The 13,436-nt window shown below is 33.0% G+C and overlaps 1 protein-coding gene across 1 annotated transcript; it reads right to left on the bottom strand.

Moving 5' to 3' along the window:
- Positions 1-3,245: 3,245 nt before the first annotated feature.
- LOC143084109 (uncharacterized) lies at positions 3,246-4,097 on the bottom strand. Its single transcript, XM_076260516.1, has 3 exons — positions 4,075-4,097; positions 3,760-3,881; positions 3,246-3,424 (listed from the first exon to the last, which is right to left on the bottom strand). Exons 1-3 carry the CDS (start codon positions 4,086-4,088, stop codon positions 3,246-3,248), a joined length of 315 nt encoding a protein of 104 aa, XP_076116631.1. The 5' UTR covers positions 4,089-4,097.
- Between the last annotated feature and the right edge of the window lie 9,339 nt (positions 4,098-13,436).

Here is a 13,436-nt window from a genome sequence, read left to right on the forward strand (position 1 = left end):
TAAGATTTTCAGAATTACACCAAGGTGTGTCTGAAAATATCAAGGATACATTAAAAGAAGAACAATTACTTCATCCTGCCACCAGTGGTCTTATGAGCTATGTCCTCGTTTTGGTATTTCTATGGAAATGATGCCCGCATAGCTTGTTAATAGATATAGGAAGATGTGGTATGAGTGCCAATGATACAACACACCATCAAAGTCACAATTTATAAAAGTAAACCATTATAGGTCACGGTCCGGTCTTCAACACAGAGCCTAGGCTCAAAAGTTCCTTTGATAGTTAATCGATGAAAAATAACACAAAGGCGCTTCTGAACCGTATATTGTCCCTAAAGATAACAAAAATTTGTAAATGTATGGCTATTACAAAATAAATCGTTTCTGTAGCAATTTCGCCCCTTTACATTTGGGACTGGCAGTGCAGATACATCATGCATATGCATATTGGAATATGGGTCACGAACATTGATCGAAACTTTGTACTCACATTTCTTTTGTGTTTCCTATACAAAGGGAAGACTATATCTGACGAGTTTGACCAAATCATGACGGTATTTACGCTCCAGATAGCATTTGTACTAAAAAAACTGTGTTTGCTTTGAACAAACTCTGTCCTGTGCCGAAGTTGTTCTTATAAAAAAGGGAAGTGTCTTGTAATGCTTATACGCGTACTGAATCCGCATATGATGACTAAGAGATTGATTCATGTCCCTATTTTATGAATACTTGAGCTATTGTGTGTCGCTTTTAAAAGTTATATAAGGATCATGACTGAATTTGAATTACAACATTAGAAAATTGGCATTGCATTGTATAATTTTTCATCCTTCCCTTAAAAAATCAATGAGTTAACTTTTTTACCAGGATTATCCTACTAAAAAAATGTTCATGCACCAAACTGACTTTGTTTTACACTCATTTTTTTTTAAACCTCGCATTCGCCTCAGGTGACTATAGTATATTTTGTGTTATTACTGCTCTGTCCAGACTTTACAAATACACAATATGTATTTATCTATAACTAGATACTAATTTTCACAAAATACACAACCTTTAAGATGCAAAATTAAAAACACTGTTTCAGCGCTTGAATTTTTTTTTTTTTTCAAAGATAGAAAAAATATTGAAATAATTTGATAAACTGGTGTTTTATACTTTAGAAAATAATTCTGTAATATACTATAGTGAAATACTATACACAATATGAAAGTTTATGGATGTGAAAAGGTCAAGGCCACTTCTTCTTTTGCTATGTCTTAAATGGAAAAAAATCAGAAGGTTCCAAATCAACGCCATTTTGTAATGGCAGCTCTTCATATAATTAGTCAAACTTGCCGTTTTAACATCGTTTATAGCGTATGCTTATGGTTGAATCGTTTTTGTAGCATTCTATTGAATAAATATCAGAATATTTCTCCTTTTTGTTCTTGTGTTTGAAATATTGATATTTTTAGGTCTGACCTTTGACCTCAATTTCACAAAATTGTGACCACTCTGGATTTTTACGACCCAACTTTTCTTATTGTACACGTTGTCCTCTTTCCATCGATATATAATTTAGGTGTGTGTTCTTCCGGACCATTAAAGTTTTAAAAAATGAACTCTGGTTGCAGTACTATAAGGGGTTTGTCTGGGAAGATATGGCTGGACTAACTCATATAAGAATGCAGGTGTCATCCCAATATTTTATAGAATAGTATAAGCTTATTTTTATTACGTCTATTCTCCAGAGTTTCTAAACCTAATTCAATATAAAGTTTTTGTCTGGAGGAATTACGTTGTAAACCTGTAATAATTCTAGTGGCTTCTATCTAAATATTTTCATGAAGCTCAGACTCGTGCTGGGAGCAATTGCCCCATACAACATCACCATACTCTAATATAGGTCTAATAAAAGCTTAATAAATATGTATAATTGAACTCCTATCTAATAAATGTTTAACTTGACGAAGCACAGATAGACGAGAGCATGCTTTTTTATAAATAATATCAATATGTAAGTACCATGAAGCTGATGACTGAAATGTTATCCCAAGATGACAGTGAATATTTATTTTTTCAACCTCTTCCCCATTTATCCCAAAAAATACAGGTGGATGCTCCCTTTCCCTTCTAGTAAATACAATATTTTTAGTTTTCTAAGAGTTAAATTGAACAGCCCATGATTTTGACCTATTTGAGATAACATCCAAGTCATCTACTATAACAAATAAAGAGGTGTCATCTGCAAAAAGTCTAATATCATTAGAAATGTCATTTACCATATCATTTATATAAATAAGAAACAGAAAGGGTCCTAAAACTGATCCCTGAGGGACACCTGCATGTATACTTCTTAGAGTTGACGAAAAACCTTCTGAAATGACCTTTTGTTGACGATTTGAAAGATAACTCTCTATCCAAGATAAGAGCTGATCATTTATGCCAGATTGCTTAAGTTTAAATAAAAGTCCTTTAAGCCAAACTTTATCAAAAGCTCTAGATACATCACAAAATACAAACCTTACATCCCTTCCATTATCCATATTACTAATAATTTTATGATATATTTCAATTAACTGATTAACAGTAGAGTCACCTGGCTGGAAACCAGATTGAAACTTTGACAAAAGGTTATTACTTCTCATATAATTATACAAATGTTTAAATAGAACTTTTTCCATAATCTTACAAACAATACTAGTAACAGATATTGGACGATAGTTTAGAGCTGAATGTGGACTACCTTTTCCTTTAAAAATAGGATTAACATGTGCAATTTTCCATAACAGTGGAACCTGTTTAACTGATAGAGACATATTAAATAACTTAGTTAATGGTTTAGAAATAAAGCTAGCAACCTCTTTTAAAATTCTAGGACTGATACCGTCAGGTCCAGCTGGTTTGTTAACATTCAAGATTTTTAGCCGATCTAAAATTTCTTTCTCAGTGATGACAAATTTATTTAAATGACATGGAGGAGGCTCATTATTATCAGGAATTTCTGGTTCTGTATCAATATTAGCTATATTAGCAAAATGATTGTTCAGGATCTCTGATTTGTCCAATGAATGAATAAAAAATTTCCATCATGTTCCAAAAAAGGGTGGAAATCTCTAAGTATATACATGGTATGGCAAACAAAAATATATACAATTTATGACAAACAAAAGTTAATCTGACAGTGGTCAACACTGTTTTCTGTTTTAACACCACTATACACCATTAATTATCTGCACTTCCAAGCAAAGTGCCCCACCCTCTTATTCTAAATGTATATTCTGTGTATCTATTAGACTTACAGTTTTTCCTCTGACAGTAGCTAACACAGGTGCTTGTCCCATGACAACAATTCCGTTGGATTTAAATACAGCATACTGGTCTGCTGAATACCATATTCTCACAAACACAGAGTAAGTCAAAGTATTCCCCAATTTGGCACCTAAAACAAAAAAATATATTGTCAAATATTGGATATCTCAATACTTGTTTAAGAGAATGGTATTCATTTAATTTCATGTATCATTTCCTTCATAAGCTGTTGGGTTTGTTTTAGTTTGTCAAAGGATAACCTTTTTTATAATAGAAACTTTATCCCTCTAAAAGACAAATCAAGGATCATTATTTTAAAAGATGTAAACAACGGTGGTTCTCGCTTCTAAATAATGATACAATATTGAGTTAGTAAACTTAAATCATTAAAATGTCTTCTAGTTTTTTCAACATTCCTAAACAACTATTTAATAATTGTAAAAATGTATAATTTTCAAAACTAACCAGGTTTTGTAGAAAAAACACAGTCTTTAAGTTGACCACCATCCTGCCAAACCTTTTCTTCCACAGGATCATAAATACCAGATGGAAAATCAAACTGAGTGTAACCAATACTCCATTCATACCTGTAACAAACAAAAGAAAACATGATTTGAGCCATATTATCAGATGCCTTTAAATATTAATCATGGGGAGCTCTACCTTGACCTACCATAAAAGTTTCAGGTCTAGTTCTAATTAAACAAGCCACTTTCCTTCCACATAAAATATTATTCAATGCCATTACACCTTATTCTGGAGTGACCTCTCTTGACCTACCATAAAGGTTTCATGCCTTGTACTTGGGATCCACACCACAATCAAGGGAGTTATCTCTCTTGACTCTCCATAAGGGTTTCATGCCTTGTACTTGGGACCCACACCACAATCAAGGGAGTTATCTCTCTTGATCTACCATAAAGGTTTCATGCCTTGTACTTGGAACCCACACCACAATCAAGGGAGTTATCTCTCTTGATCTACCATAAAGGTTTCATGCCTTGTACTTGGGACCCACACCACAATCAAGGGAGTTATCTCTCTTGACATACCATAAAGAATAAATGCCTTGTACTTGGGACCCACACCCATTCAAGGGTGTTATCTCTCTTGACCTAACATAAAGATTTCATGCCTTGTACTTGTAACACAAGCTACAATCTTCATAATATACGATCCAATGCCATTAAAGCTTTACCATGTTGTTCTGTCCCTTGACTTACCATAAAGGTTTCATGCCTTGTACTTGGGACCCACACCACAATCAAGGGAGTTATCTCTCTTGACCTACCATAAAGGTTTCATGCCTTGTACTTGGGACCCACACCACAATCAAGGGAGTTATCTCTCTTGACCTACCATAAAGGTTTTATGCCTTGTACTTGTAACACAAGCTACAATCTTCATAATATACGATCCAATGCCATTAAAGCTTTACCATGTTGTTCTGTCCCTTGACTTACCATAAAGGTTTCATGCCTTGTACTTGGGACCCACACCACAATCAAGGGAGTTATCTCTCTTGACCTACCATAAAGGTTTCATGCCTTGTACTTGTAACACAAGCTACAATCTTCATAATATACGATCCAATGCCATTAAAGCTTTACCATGTTGTTCTGTCCCTTGACTTACCATAAAGGTTTCATGCCCTGTACTTGGGACACGAGCCATATTCCACGTAATATATTATCTGAGGCTGTTACGGCTTGATCAGTACTGAAATAGCCATTACTATCTTTAACCAGTAGAAGATTGTTGTTATTATCTAAATAAAAAATAACAAATATCTTTAAAATTTAAATACACTCTGATATATAAGTCAATATACTAAAATCATTTTTAATAAATAACATTTTATCACTATTTTCCTTTAACTGCAATGATACATAGTGTTTGGTGTTTTCCAAAATTATAAATCTAGAAGGCATACTTATATATGAGCTATGTCTGATAGAAATTGAACCTATGCAAGTGCATGTATATATGTGTATGATTTAACTGATTTTATACATTAAAATACAAAATAACAGAAGAATTTTGGCCTGCTTTGTAGTGTTATTAAATCAACTCAATTTTCAAAAAGGTTAACAGATGTACTGATTCTTATTTGCATAAGGTCGATTTTTACATGACGCAGCTCATATATATAAAAAGTACTCTTACATTCTCACAAAGAAAGCATTAAAACTGTTTCATTCTAACTAGAAAGCGGCTATAAAGTATACCAATCAGACTGAGTTACACCTGCTGAATGCATGGCATTCAAGGTAAGTTCCCTCCACCTGAACTCATTCAAAATATTCAGGCATGCATTAAAGCAACAGAGCAAATAAATCATAATTATACAATGTCAATGAAATGAATGGTTCTTTGACTCTTTGTAAAACCTGTACTTAATCTTTCTTAGGTGCATGTTCCAAATCAACATACTTCTGGGTATATTTTATTCAATTTTAAGGTATTTTCCTGCTGTTGACAAGGTTCTAAATATTTTAACACATGAAAATCAGTATATTTGATGTTTTTTTTACTAGCTGTCTAAATAATCTCCTCGACTAAACAAGGTTTAAATTTAAGAGTCATTTTTTATCCCCTGGAGTACATACATGTCCATCTCTTGACCTTGATATACTTACTTGTTGATACATCATTACAGCTACCAAGACTTGGATTTAAAGGACATTTTTGGTCCTGTGGAGCACATACACAATGACCATCACATGACCTTGATATACTTACTTGTTGATACATCATTACAGCTACCAAGACTTGGATTTAAAGGACATTTTTGGTCCTGTGGAGCACATACACAATGACCATCACATGACCTTGATATACTTACTTGTTGATACATCATTACAGCTACCAAGACTTGGATTTAAAGGACATTTTTGGTCCTGTGGAGCACATACACAATGACCTTCACATGACCTTGATATACTTACTTGTTGATACATCATTACAGCTACCAAGACTTGGATTTAAAGAACATTTTTGGTCCTGTGGAGTACATACACAATGACCTTCACATGACCTTGATATACTTACTTGTTGATACATCATTACAGCTACCAAGTCTTGGATTTAAAGGACATTTTTGGTCCTGTGGAGCACATACACAATGACCTTCACATGACCTTGATATACTTACTTGTTGATACATCATTACAGCTACCAAGTCTTGGATTTAAAGGACATTTTTGGTCCTGTGGAGTACATACACAATGACCTTCACATGACCTTGATATACTTACTTGTTGATACATCATTACAGCTACCAAGACTTGGATTTAAAGAACATTTTTGGTCCTGTGGAGTACATACACAATGACCTTCACATGACCTTGATATACTTACTTGTTGATACATCATTACAGCTACCAAGTCTTGGATTTAAAGGACATTTTTGGTCCTGTGGAGCACATACACAATGACCTTCACATGACCTTGATATACTTACTTGTTGATACATCATTACAGCTACCAAGACTTGGATTTAAAGGACATTTTTGGTCCTGTGGAGCACAACCACAATGGCCTTCACATGACCTTGATATACTTACTTGTTGATACATCATTACAGCTACCAAGACTTGGATTTAAAGGACATTTTTGGTCCTGTGGAGCACATACACAATGGCCATCACATGACATAGCATCACATCTCCTGATAAGATCTAGAGGTCCCCCAGGTACTTTTGTAAAGGCTGAGTGGATAAGTTTACTTCTCATACCAACCTGAAAAACATACATGCAAAATGATGATTAATCTTTAAATGAGATGGATACTGTAAATAAGTTTGAAATACTTCTTGGTCTTGTGAGTACCTTTTTATTTCTGTATCTAGGCTATTTTTGCAGTAGAATACAATTGACCATCCATTGATTTATGATAAAGTCACTGACTAGACTATATATTACCATGTTAATGACAGTGACAATGTGTTTCTGTAGAGTTATATGTATGACAGAAATGAAGAATGTTGGTTTAATAACAGAACAATGTGCTGGTAACATGTTCTTGTTCTGGCGAAAAATATAAAAGACGTTTCCACACTGAATTTGATGTTAAAAGTGGGTTGCAATGAATTATTATGTCAACCGATCGACTATGTCGGGTGACATATTGCTTTTCCTCTGTTTCTTTTTCTGTATTATTATTACACTTCCACCTATTTTGTCCGGCAGTTTTCTCGAAGCCAATGGAACCAATCTTAATGAAAGTTAACTATAATGAGGAACACAAAATTTTGGGTTACAGTAGGTCTTAAGAACATAAAAAATGGTTTTGGTGGATTATTTGGATATGCTTAAACATAGAATCATTATATATTGATACAATTTAGGTGCCCACTATATACTTGTTTTGGATGATTTTTGGCACTCATTGGAACTACTACATGTACTATGTTGCCATGGAAACTACACCAAAAAATCGTAAAATATCAAAATGCTCCAAAATTTATGAAACTTCCAGAAACGATGAGCAACATTGGTAGATGTGCAATTTGGCGTTGAATATCGAAAAATGTCTCCTGTTACCATGGAAACAATGCAAAAATGGTCAAAATGCTTCAAAAACCTTAAAGTGGCATTTACTTTCTTAAAATGGTAAGTCAAATCCATTGAAACGTTGATGGTGTGTTCCCTTCCATGTACCAATGTGGTATCTGCCATTAAAAATTTGGAATGGTCTCTGTTACCATAGAAACCATCACAAATGTCAAAAATTTCAAAATGCTCAAAATTTGATGAAACTTATTATGATAACTAACTGTCAAGTCTGCATGAGACTTTTGAAGTTGGAATTTCCAAAATGGCCATCGTTGCCATGGAAACTGCAAAAATGTTAATAATTTCAAAAAGCTCCAAACTTAATGAAACTTAATATTATTGTCCACTGGCATGTATAGATGAGACTTTTGACTTTGGAATTTTAAAAATGGCTGCCATTGCCATGGAAACAGCAGAAATTAGAAACTTTTGACAATGCTCCAAATGTTCTGAAAATTTCAGAAAGATACATCGCAATGCATAGATCTGAATTCACTGTTAAATTGTTTTGAAAAGGCTGCCACTTAATGGCAATAGGGGAAGGGTGACACCCACTAATGCTTGCAATGGCAATTCTAGTTTTGATTCTACTTCAAAATAATCATAACAATTTATGTTTCATCAAACAACTCTAATGACAAATTTATGACGTGTTTGTTCACAAAACTTTTGTTGTAAGTAAGAAATAATAGTGTTTTCATCATTGTTCTTTAACATCTAATTCTTTACTTACATTATATATCTTTAATATCGTTCCAAAGTGTATGATTTTATTTGTCCTATACATATCAGACAACTGACTGATGAAATGACAAGCGGCTGGATAGACTGAAGGACAGACAGAGGTAAAACAGTAAACCCCACTCTTTTAAAGCGGGAGTATAATCATTAGCAAAACATACTAACCCCATTGACAGCCCATACAGATATGTACAGTGTATTAAATTTGGTCAAAGTTTTAGTTTCCACTTCAAACAGTTGAACTTTTCCCTCATCCCCATGATCTGTGTTGGTATTTGTATGATAATATTTTTTATCCGTATCCTAAAAATATAAAATATGCATGTAGTAGCAAAAATTGCAATCTGGAAAGAAAAAACCTACAGAGCTTGCATGTGCTACCAATACTTAAGAAACAGCTTGTTTTACTATTAAGACATTTGAAACTTTACTGAATCATAATTATATTTATCTTAATGCTATACATTCAACCAGATTTTTTCCATTGTTCCATACAGGAAGAATTATCAATCACATCAGACCAGAAACAAATCAATAAAATTGAGAATGAAAATGGGGAATATGTCAAGAAGACAACAACTTGATTTAAGAGCAGAATACAGCCAAAACATATATATTTCCATTTAAACTTCTATTGGGCTACATGTAATAACTCTACATCAAATTTATAATATATTACATACTGCATTTAAATCCTGACCCAGATAGGTAGACCCTACAGCTACTTTATAATGGTCTATATCAGAATGTAGGTCACTGAAGCCTAACCAGGCCAGATTTACAGCTTTCTGTGACCAGAGCATCCATCCTGCAGCATGTCTTAGGAGTTCAGGATCAGCAGCATGGTCAGTTGTTATAGCATACATACCTAATCAACAGAAAAACAATACTTTAAAATAGTTGAAGAAAAGTTTACCATGGAAAGTACTTCAGAAACTTATAAAGACTGATATGATTTATGTGTATATATCTAGTAAGAAATCTACCTATCATTTATAGAGACATAATTAATTTGCTTTACCTGGTAGAATAAATTGAAGGTTGCACACCCAAAAGACCATCATTTAAACACTTACAAATGGTTTATGTATACGACTTTTATACTTAATTGAAGAATATCATTAAATAGTACAGTTCCAACACAAAATCCTAAATGTATATAAAAACATACCTCTAGAAGGTGGAGAACTGTCTACAAACATTCCAGGAGAGGTAGAGTTTATACATATCTCAGCACTGTTACACGAAATTAAGGTCACATAATAGGTCACTCCATCATGTAAATCTAGTCCGGAAAATACATAGGATCTTGATATACCATTGACCTGGAAATATCAAAGAAAACAAAATAAAATTACTTGCAAATGATAACAAGACCGTATGTCATGTATTATTAAAATAGCAAACACTTAAAATTAAAAAAAACAAGTGTATGATGCCAACTTACTGACTGAGAAGACAGCATAAATTCTCCTCCAATATGAGAATTGATAGACAGATACTGTCTTTTTATATATGACTCATCATCATCAACAGTCCATTCCACCTTCATTGATGTTCTATACACTTGTGTCAGTCCATTAATTCCAAAGTCAGCTGAGAATGTAGGTGGTGTTGTTATCACAGGAGCTGATGTGTCCACCAGAAAACCATTGGATGTTGATTCTGACCATAAACCTAAAATCATATTAGATATTTATTCCGAGGTATTTTCTGAAGATGTAGAAGAGAAAAGATTTATCAAGAAAATTTGAAGGGTTCAGCGGAACCCAGTGTCTCGCCTACTTTTTGCTGTTAATCACAGGCTCAACAAAAATGAGGAAAAAAGTCAATAAACATATTCCTCTTGATACTATCTTTTGATTGTAAGAAGGTTCTGTCCAAGTTTGGTAAAAATCCAGGATAGTTTATGAATTTAATAAATGTTTTAAAAACTTAAACTGCAGACTGTATGTAATGTTAACTGGAAGAAAAACTAAGTCCATTTATAAGTAAAATACAGATACAAAGGTACAAAATTTTAACAAAATTTCCTTCTAGATACTAGCTTTTGATCATAAACAAGCTTCTGTCCAAATTTGGTACAAATCCAAAATAGTACAAGAAAGTTATTAAAGTTTCAAAAACTTTAACCACAGAATGAATGCGTTGTTGGTATTCTGCCTTGCCCTTAAAAGTTCAATAATAATTGAATGTACAACTGTATGATCAATGATGATGTAAGATTGTTATTTTTGTATGAAATAAGCAGTTTTCTATTTATTCAATATAAATCATAACATACAAAATACTGTGAGGTGCTATTTTCCATTTGGTTTTACAGAATAATACTGTATCTTACCAACTTTGTTATAAGCTCTAACAGTGACAAAGATTCTCTGGTTTAATGGTAGTCCTAGAGATATATTATAGAAGGCAGCAGTCTCTGTCAGATGTAGTTCAGTCTCTGGTATTATATCAGTGCCTCCTTTGGTGGTTCCTGCCATCCATACATACTTCTCAAGACCAGACTGGGGATCATCAAACCCATACCACTTAGCTGAGATATAGGTCCTGTAAAATATTTATTGGTAATAACAGCTGTTTCGTTAAAATATGTCTGGGATCATTCTGTAAAATATTTATACTCAAATACAACTGTTTCTTTGAACCATCTCTAGTATCTAGTGAGAACTCATACCAGATTGCAGATCATCAAACACAAAAAACTTAGCTGGGATATAGATCCTGTTACACTTAATAACAGCTGTTTCATTGAAACAAATCTGACAGGTATCAGGTAAAACTCAGATGAGACCATGTTTCATCAAACCCATGCCATATAGTAGAGATATAGTTTTTGTAGAATTTTAACACATACATGTATTAACAGCTTTTTCATTGAAACATGTCAAGGTAAAATGTAAATTACTGTTCCTGGTGTAATCAAATTAACCAAATAACAAGCACATAGACATGTTGAACACAATGAAACTTTTGATACCAAGACATATATTAGGTGTATTAAAGATTTATACTTCTACTTCACATGTAATTCCCACAATACTTATGTTTCTTTTCAGAAAGCAATACACCTGAATAGTATCTTACGTCATAGACTGGTATTCTGTATCAATGAATCCAGTTCCATCCTGAACTTTTCCAGCTACAGGGGCACTGTTGTCTATAATTACGCCATCTGATGTCACAGTGGTACACATGTCTGCCGTGTTACAGGCAGTTACTGTAGTAAAATATCTCAGTCCTGTACCAAGATGGATGTTCTCTAATGTAAAGTCTGAAGTAAAACAAAATAATACATATGTAAGATTTATTTATTACACATTGGGAATAATTTACACACTCATTGTTGTGTAAAATATCAGTCATGTACCAAAGTGAATGTGCTCTTATGTAACTCTGAAATTGTACATTTTCTGATTGAAGCTTTTAAAATGCTCTTCCATTTGTACTATTGTACTTTATTTTCTATTTTTGAAGTTTGCTGTCTATTAATTTTGTCAAAGATCAAATCCTTCAATGGACCATAATTCTTTGTTACTTTTAGATGTGTTTTTCATTGATTATAATACATTTGTATAACAATTTGTAATTCTGATAGGTAGTTGCTTAAAATATGTTCACATTGTGGTCAGGCTCCTACAAACATAATAATCTTTAATGATTGGGTGGTATTTTCTGGTCTACAAATACCATAAGTAATACCCACAGCCTGTTCCTGTAATATATGTTCACATTGAGGGCAGGTCCCAACACAAACATAATAATCTTTAATGATTGAGTTGTATTTTCTGGTCTACAAATACCATAAGTAATACCCACAGCCTGTTCCTGTAATATATCAACACAAACATAATAATCTTTAATGGTTGAGTTGTATTTTCTGATCTATACATACAATATGTAATTCCAACAGCCTGTTCCTGTAATATATCTTCACATTGTGGACAGGTTCCAATAGAAACATAATAATCTTTAATAGTGGAGTGAGATTCATGGAAACCTTCCCAACAGGCATGTAGCACTTTTGTTTCTGTCTGGAAGTCAATGTCCTTGACACTTCCTGTCAGCTGACTTTTATCTCCATCATACACATGACCAGGTGTAGGGGGCGTTGTATCCACTTGAAAAGCCCAGGATGTAGCTAATGATGATAGTCCTGCCTTGTTGAAAGACTAAATAAATAAAAATATATATCAGTATTTCATGGTCATAAAGATTGAATCTCTTTGAAATATTTTATGTACAAAATAAAGAATTATATCTTAATTATCACAATTGTAGGGACTAAATACTGAAATGATTACATATAAATATAAAAATTTATAATTTTAACCATTTTAAAATCTGGTCATACACACATTTGAAATCAAGTACATTTTCCACTATTTAAAGTTAAATTAAATAATCACAACAGTATTTTTAAAACATTTTTTAAGTATTTTAAGTTGAAAAATATTCTCTGACAATAAATACACTGTATAGACTAAGTAAAGTTACTCACTCTGACATTGATATAGTAGTAATGGCCATCTTTTAAATCTAAAGGATTATTTTTGTCTGTCATTCCACATTCTTCATCAACAACCTTCAGGTAAGACATCATATCTGCATATCCTGGCTCTGATCCAACTGACCACAAGTAATAATCTATACCAGACTCTAAGTCAAGGAACACATCCTTCCAACTAAAATGTTGAGAAGAAAAATGTATGTATTGGTACAACAAAAATGTCTAGGCCTTAAGAATAATGAAATGACATCACAAGCTTCTTAAGCAATCATCTTTAACTTTTAATGTTTGCTAATTATAATTTTAAAGTATGGCAAGACTCAATATATAC

Source organism: Mytilus galloprovincialis, chromosome 7, assembly GCF_965363235.1.
Source record: "Mytilus galloprovincialis chromosome 7, xbMytGall1.hap1.1, whole genome shotgun sequence".
Taxonomy (NCBI): domain Eukaryota; kingdom Metazoa; phylum Mollusca; class Bivalvia; order Mytilida; family Mytilidae; genus Mytilus; species Mytilus galloprovincialis.

Coding starts and splice junctions, on each gene's coding strand:
- LOC143084109 (XM_076260516.1), bottom strand. Junction 3,425..3,759: donor TGTTTTTTCTACAAAACCTG/GTTAGTTTTGAA, acceptor TTTTTGTTTTAG/GTGCCAAATTGGGGAATACT.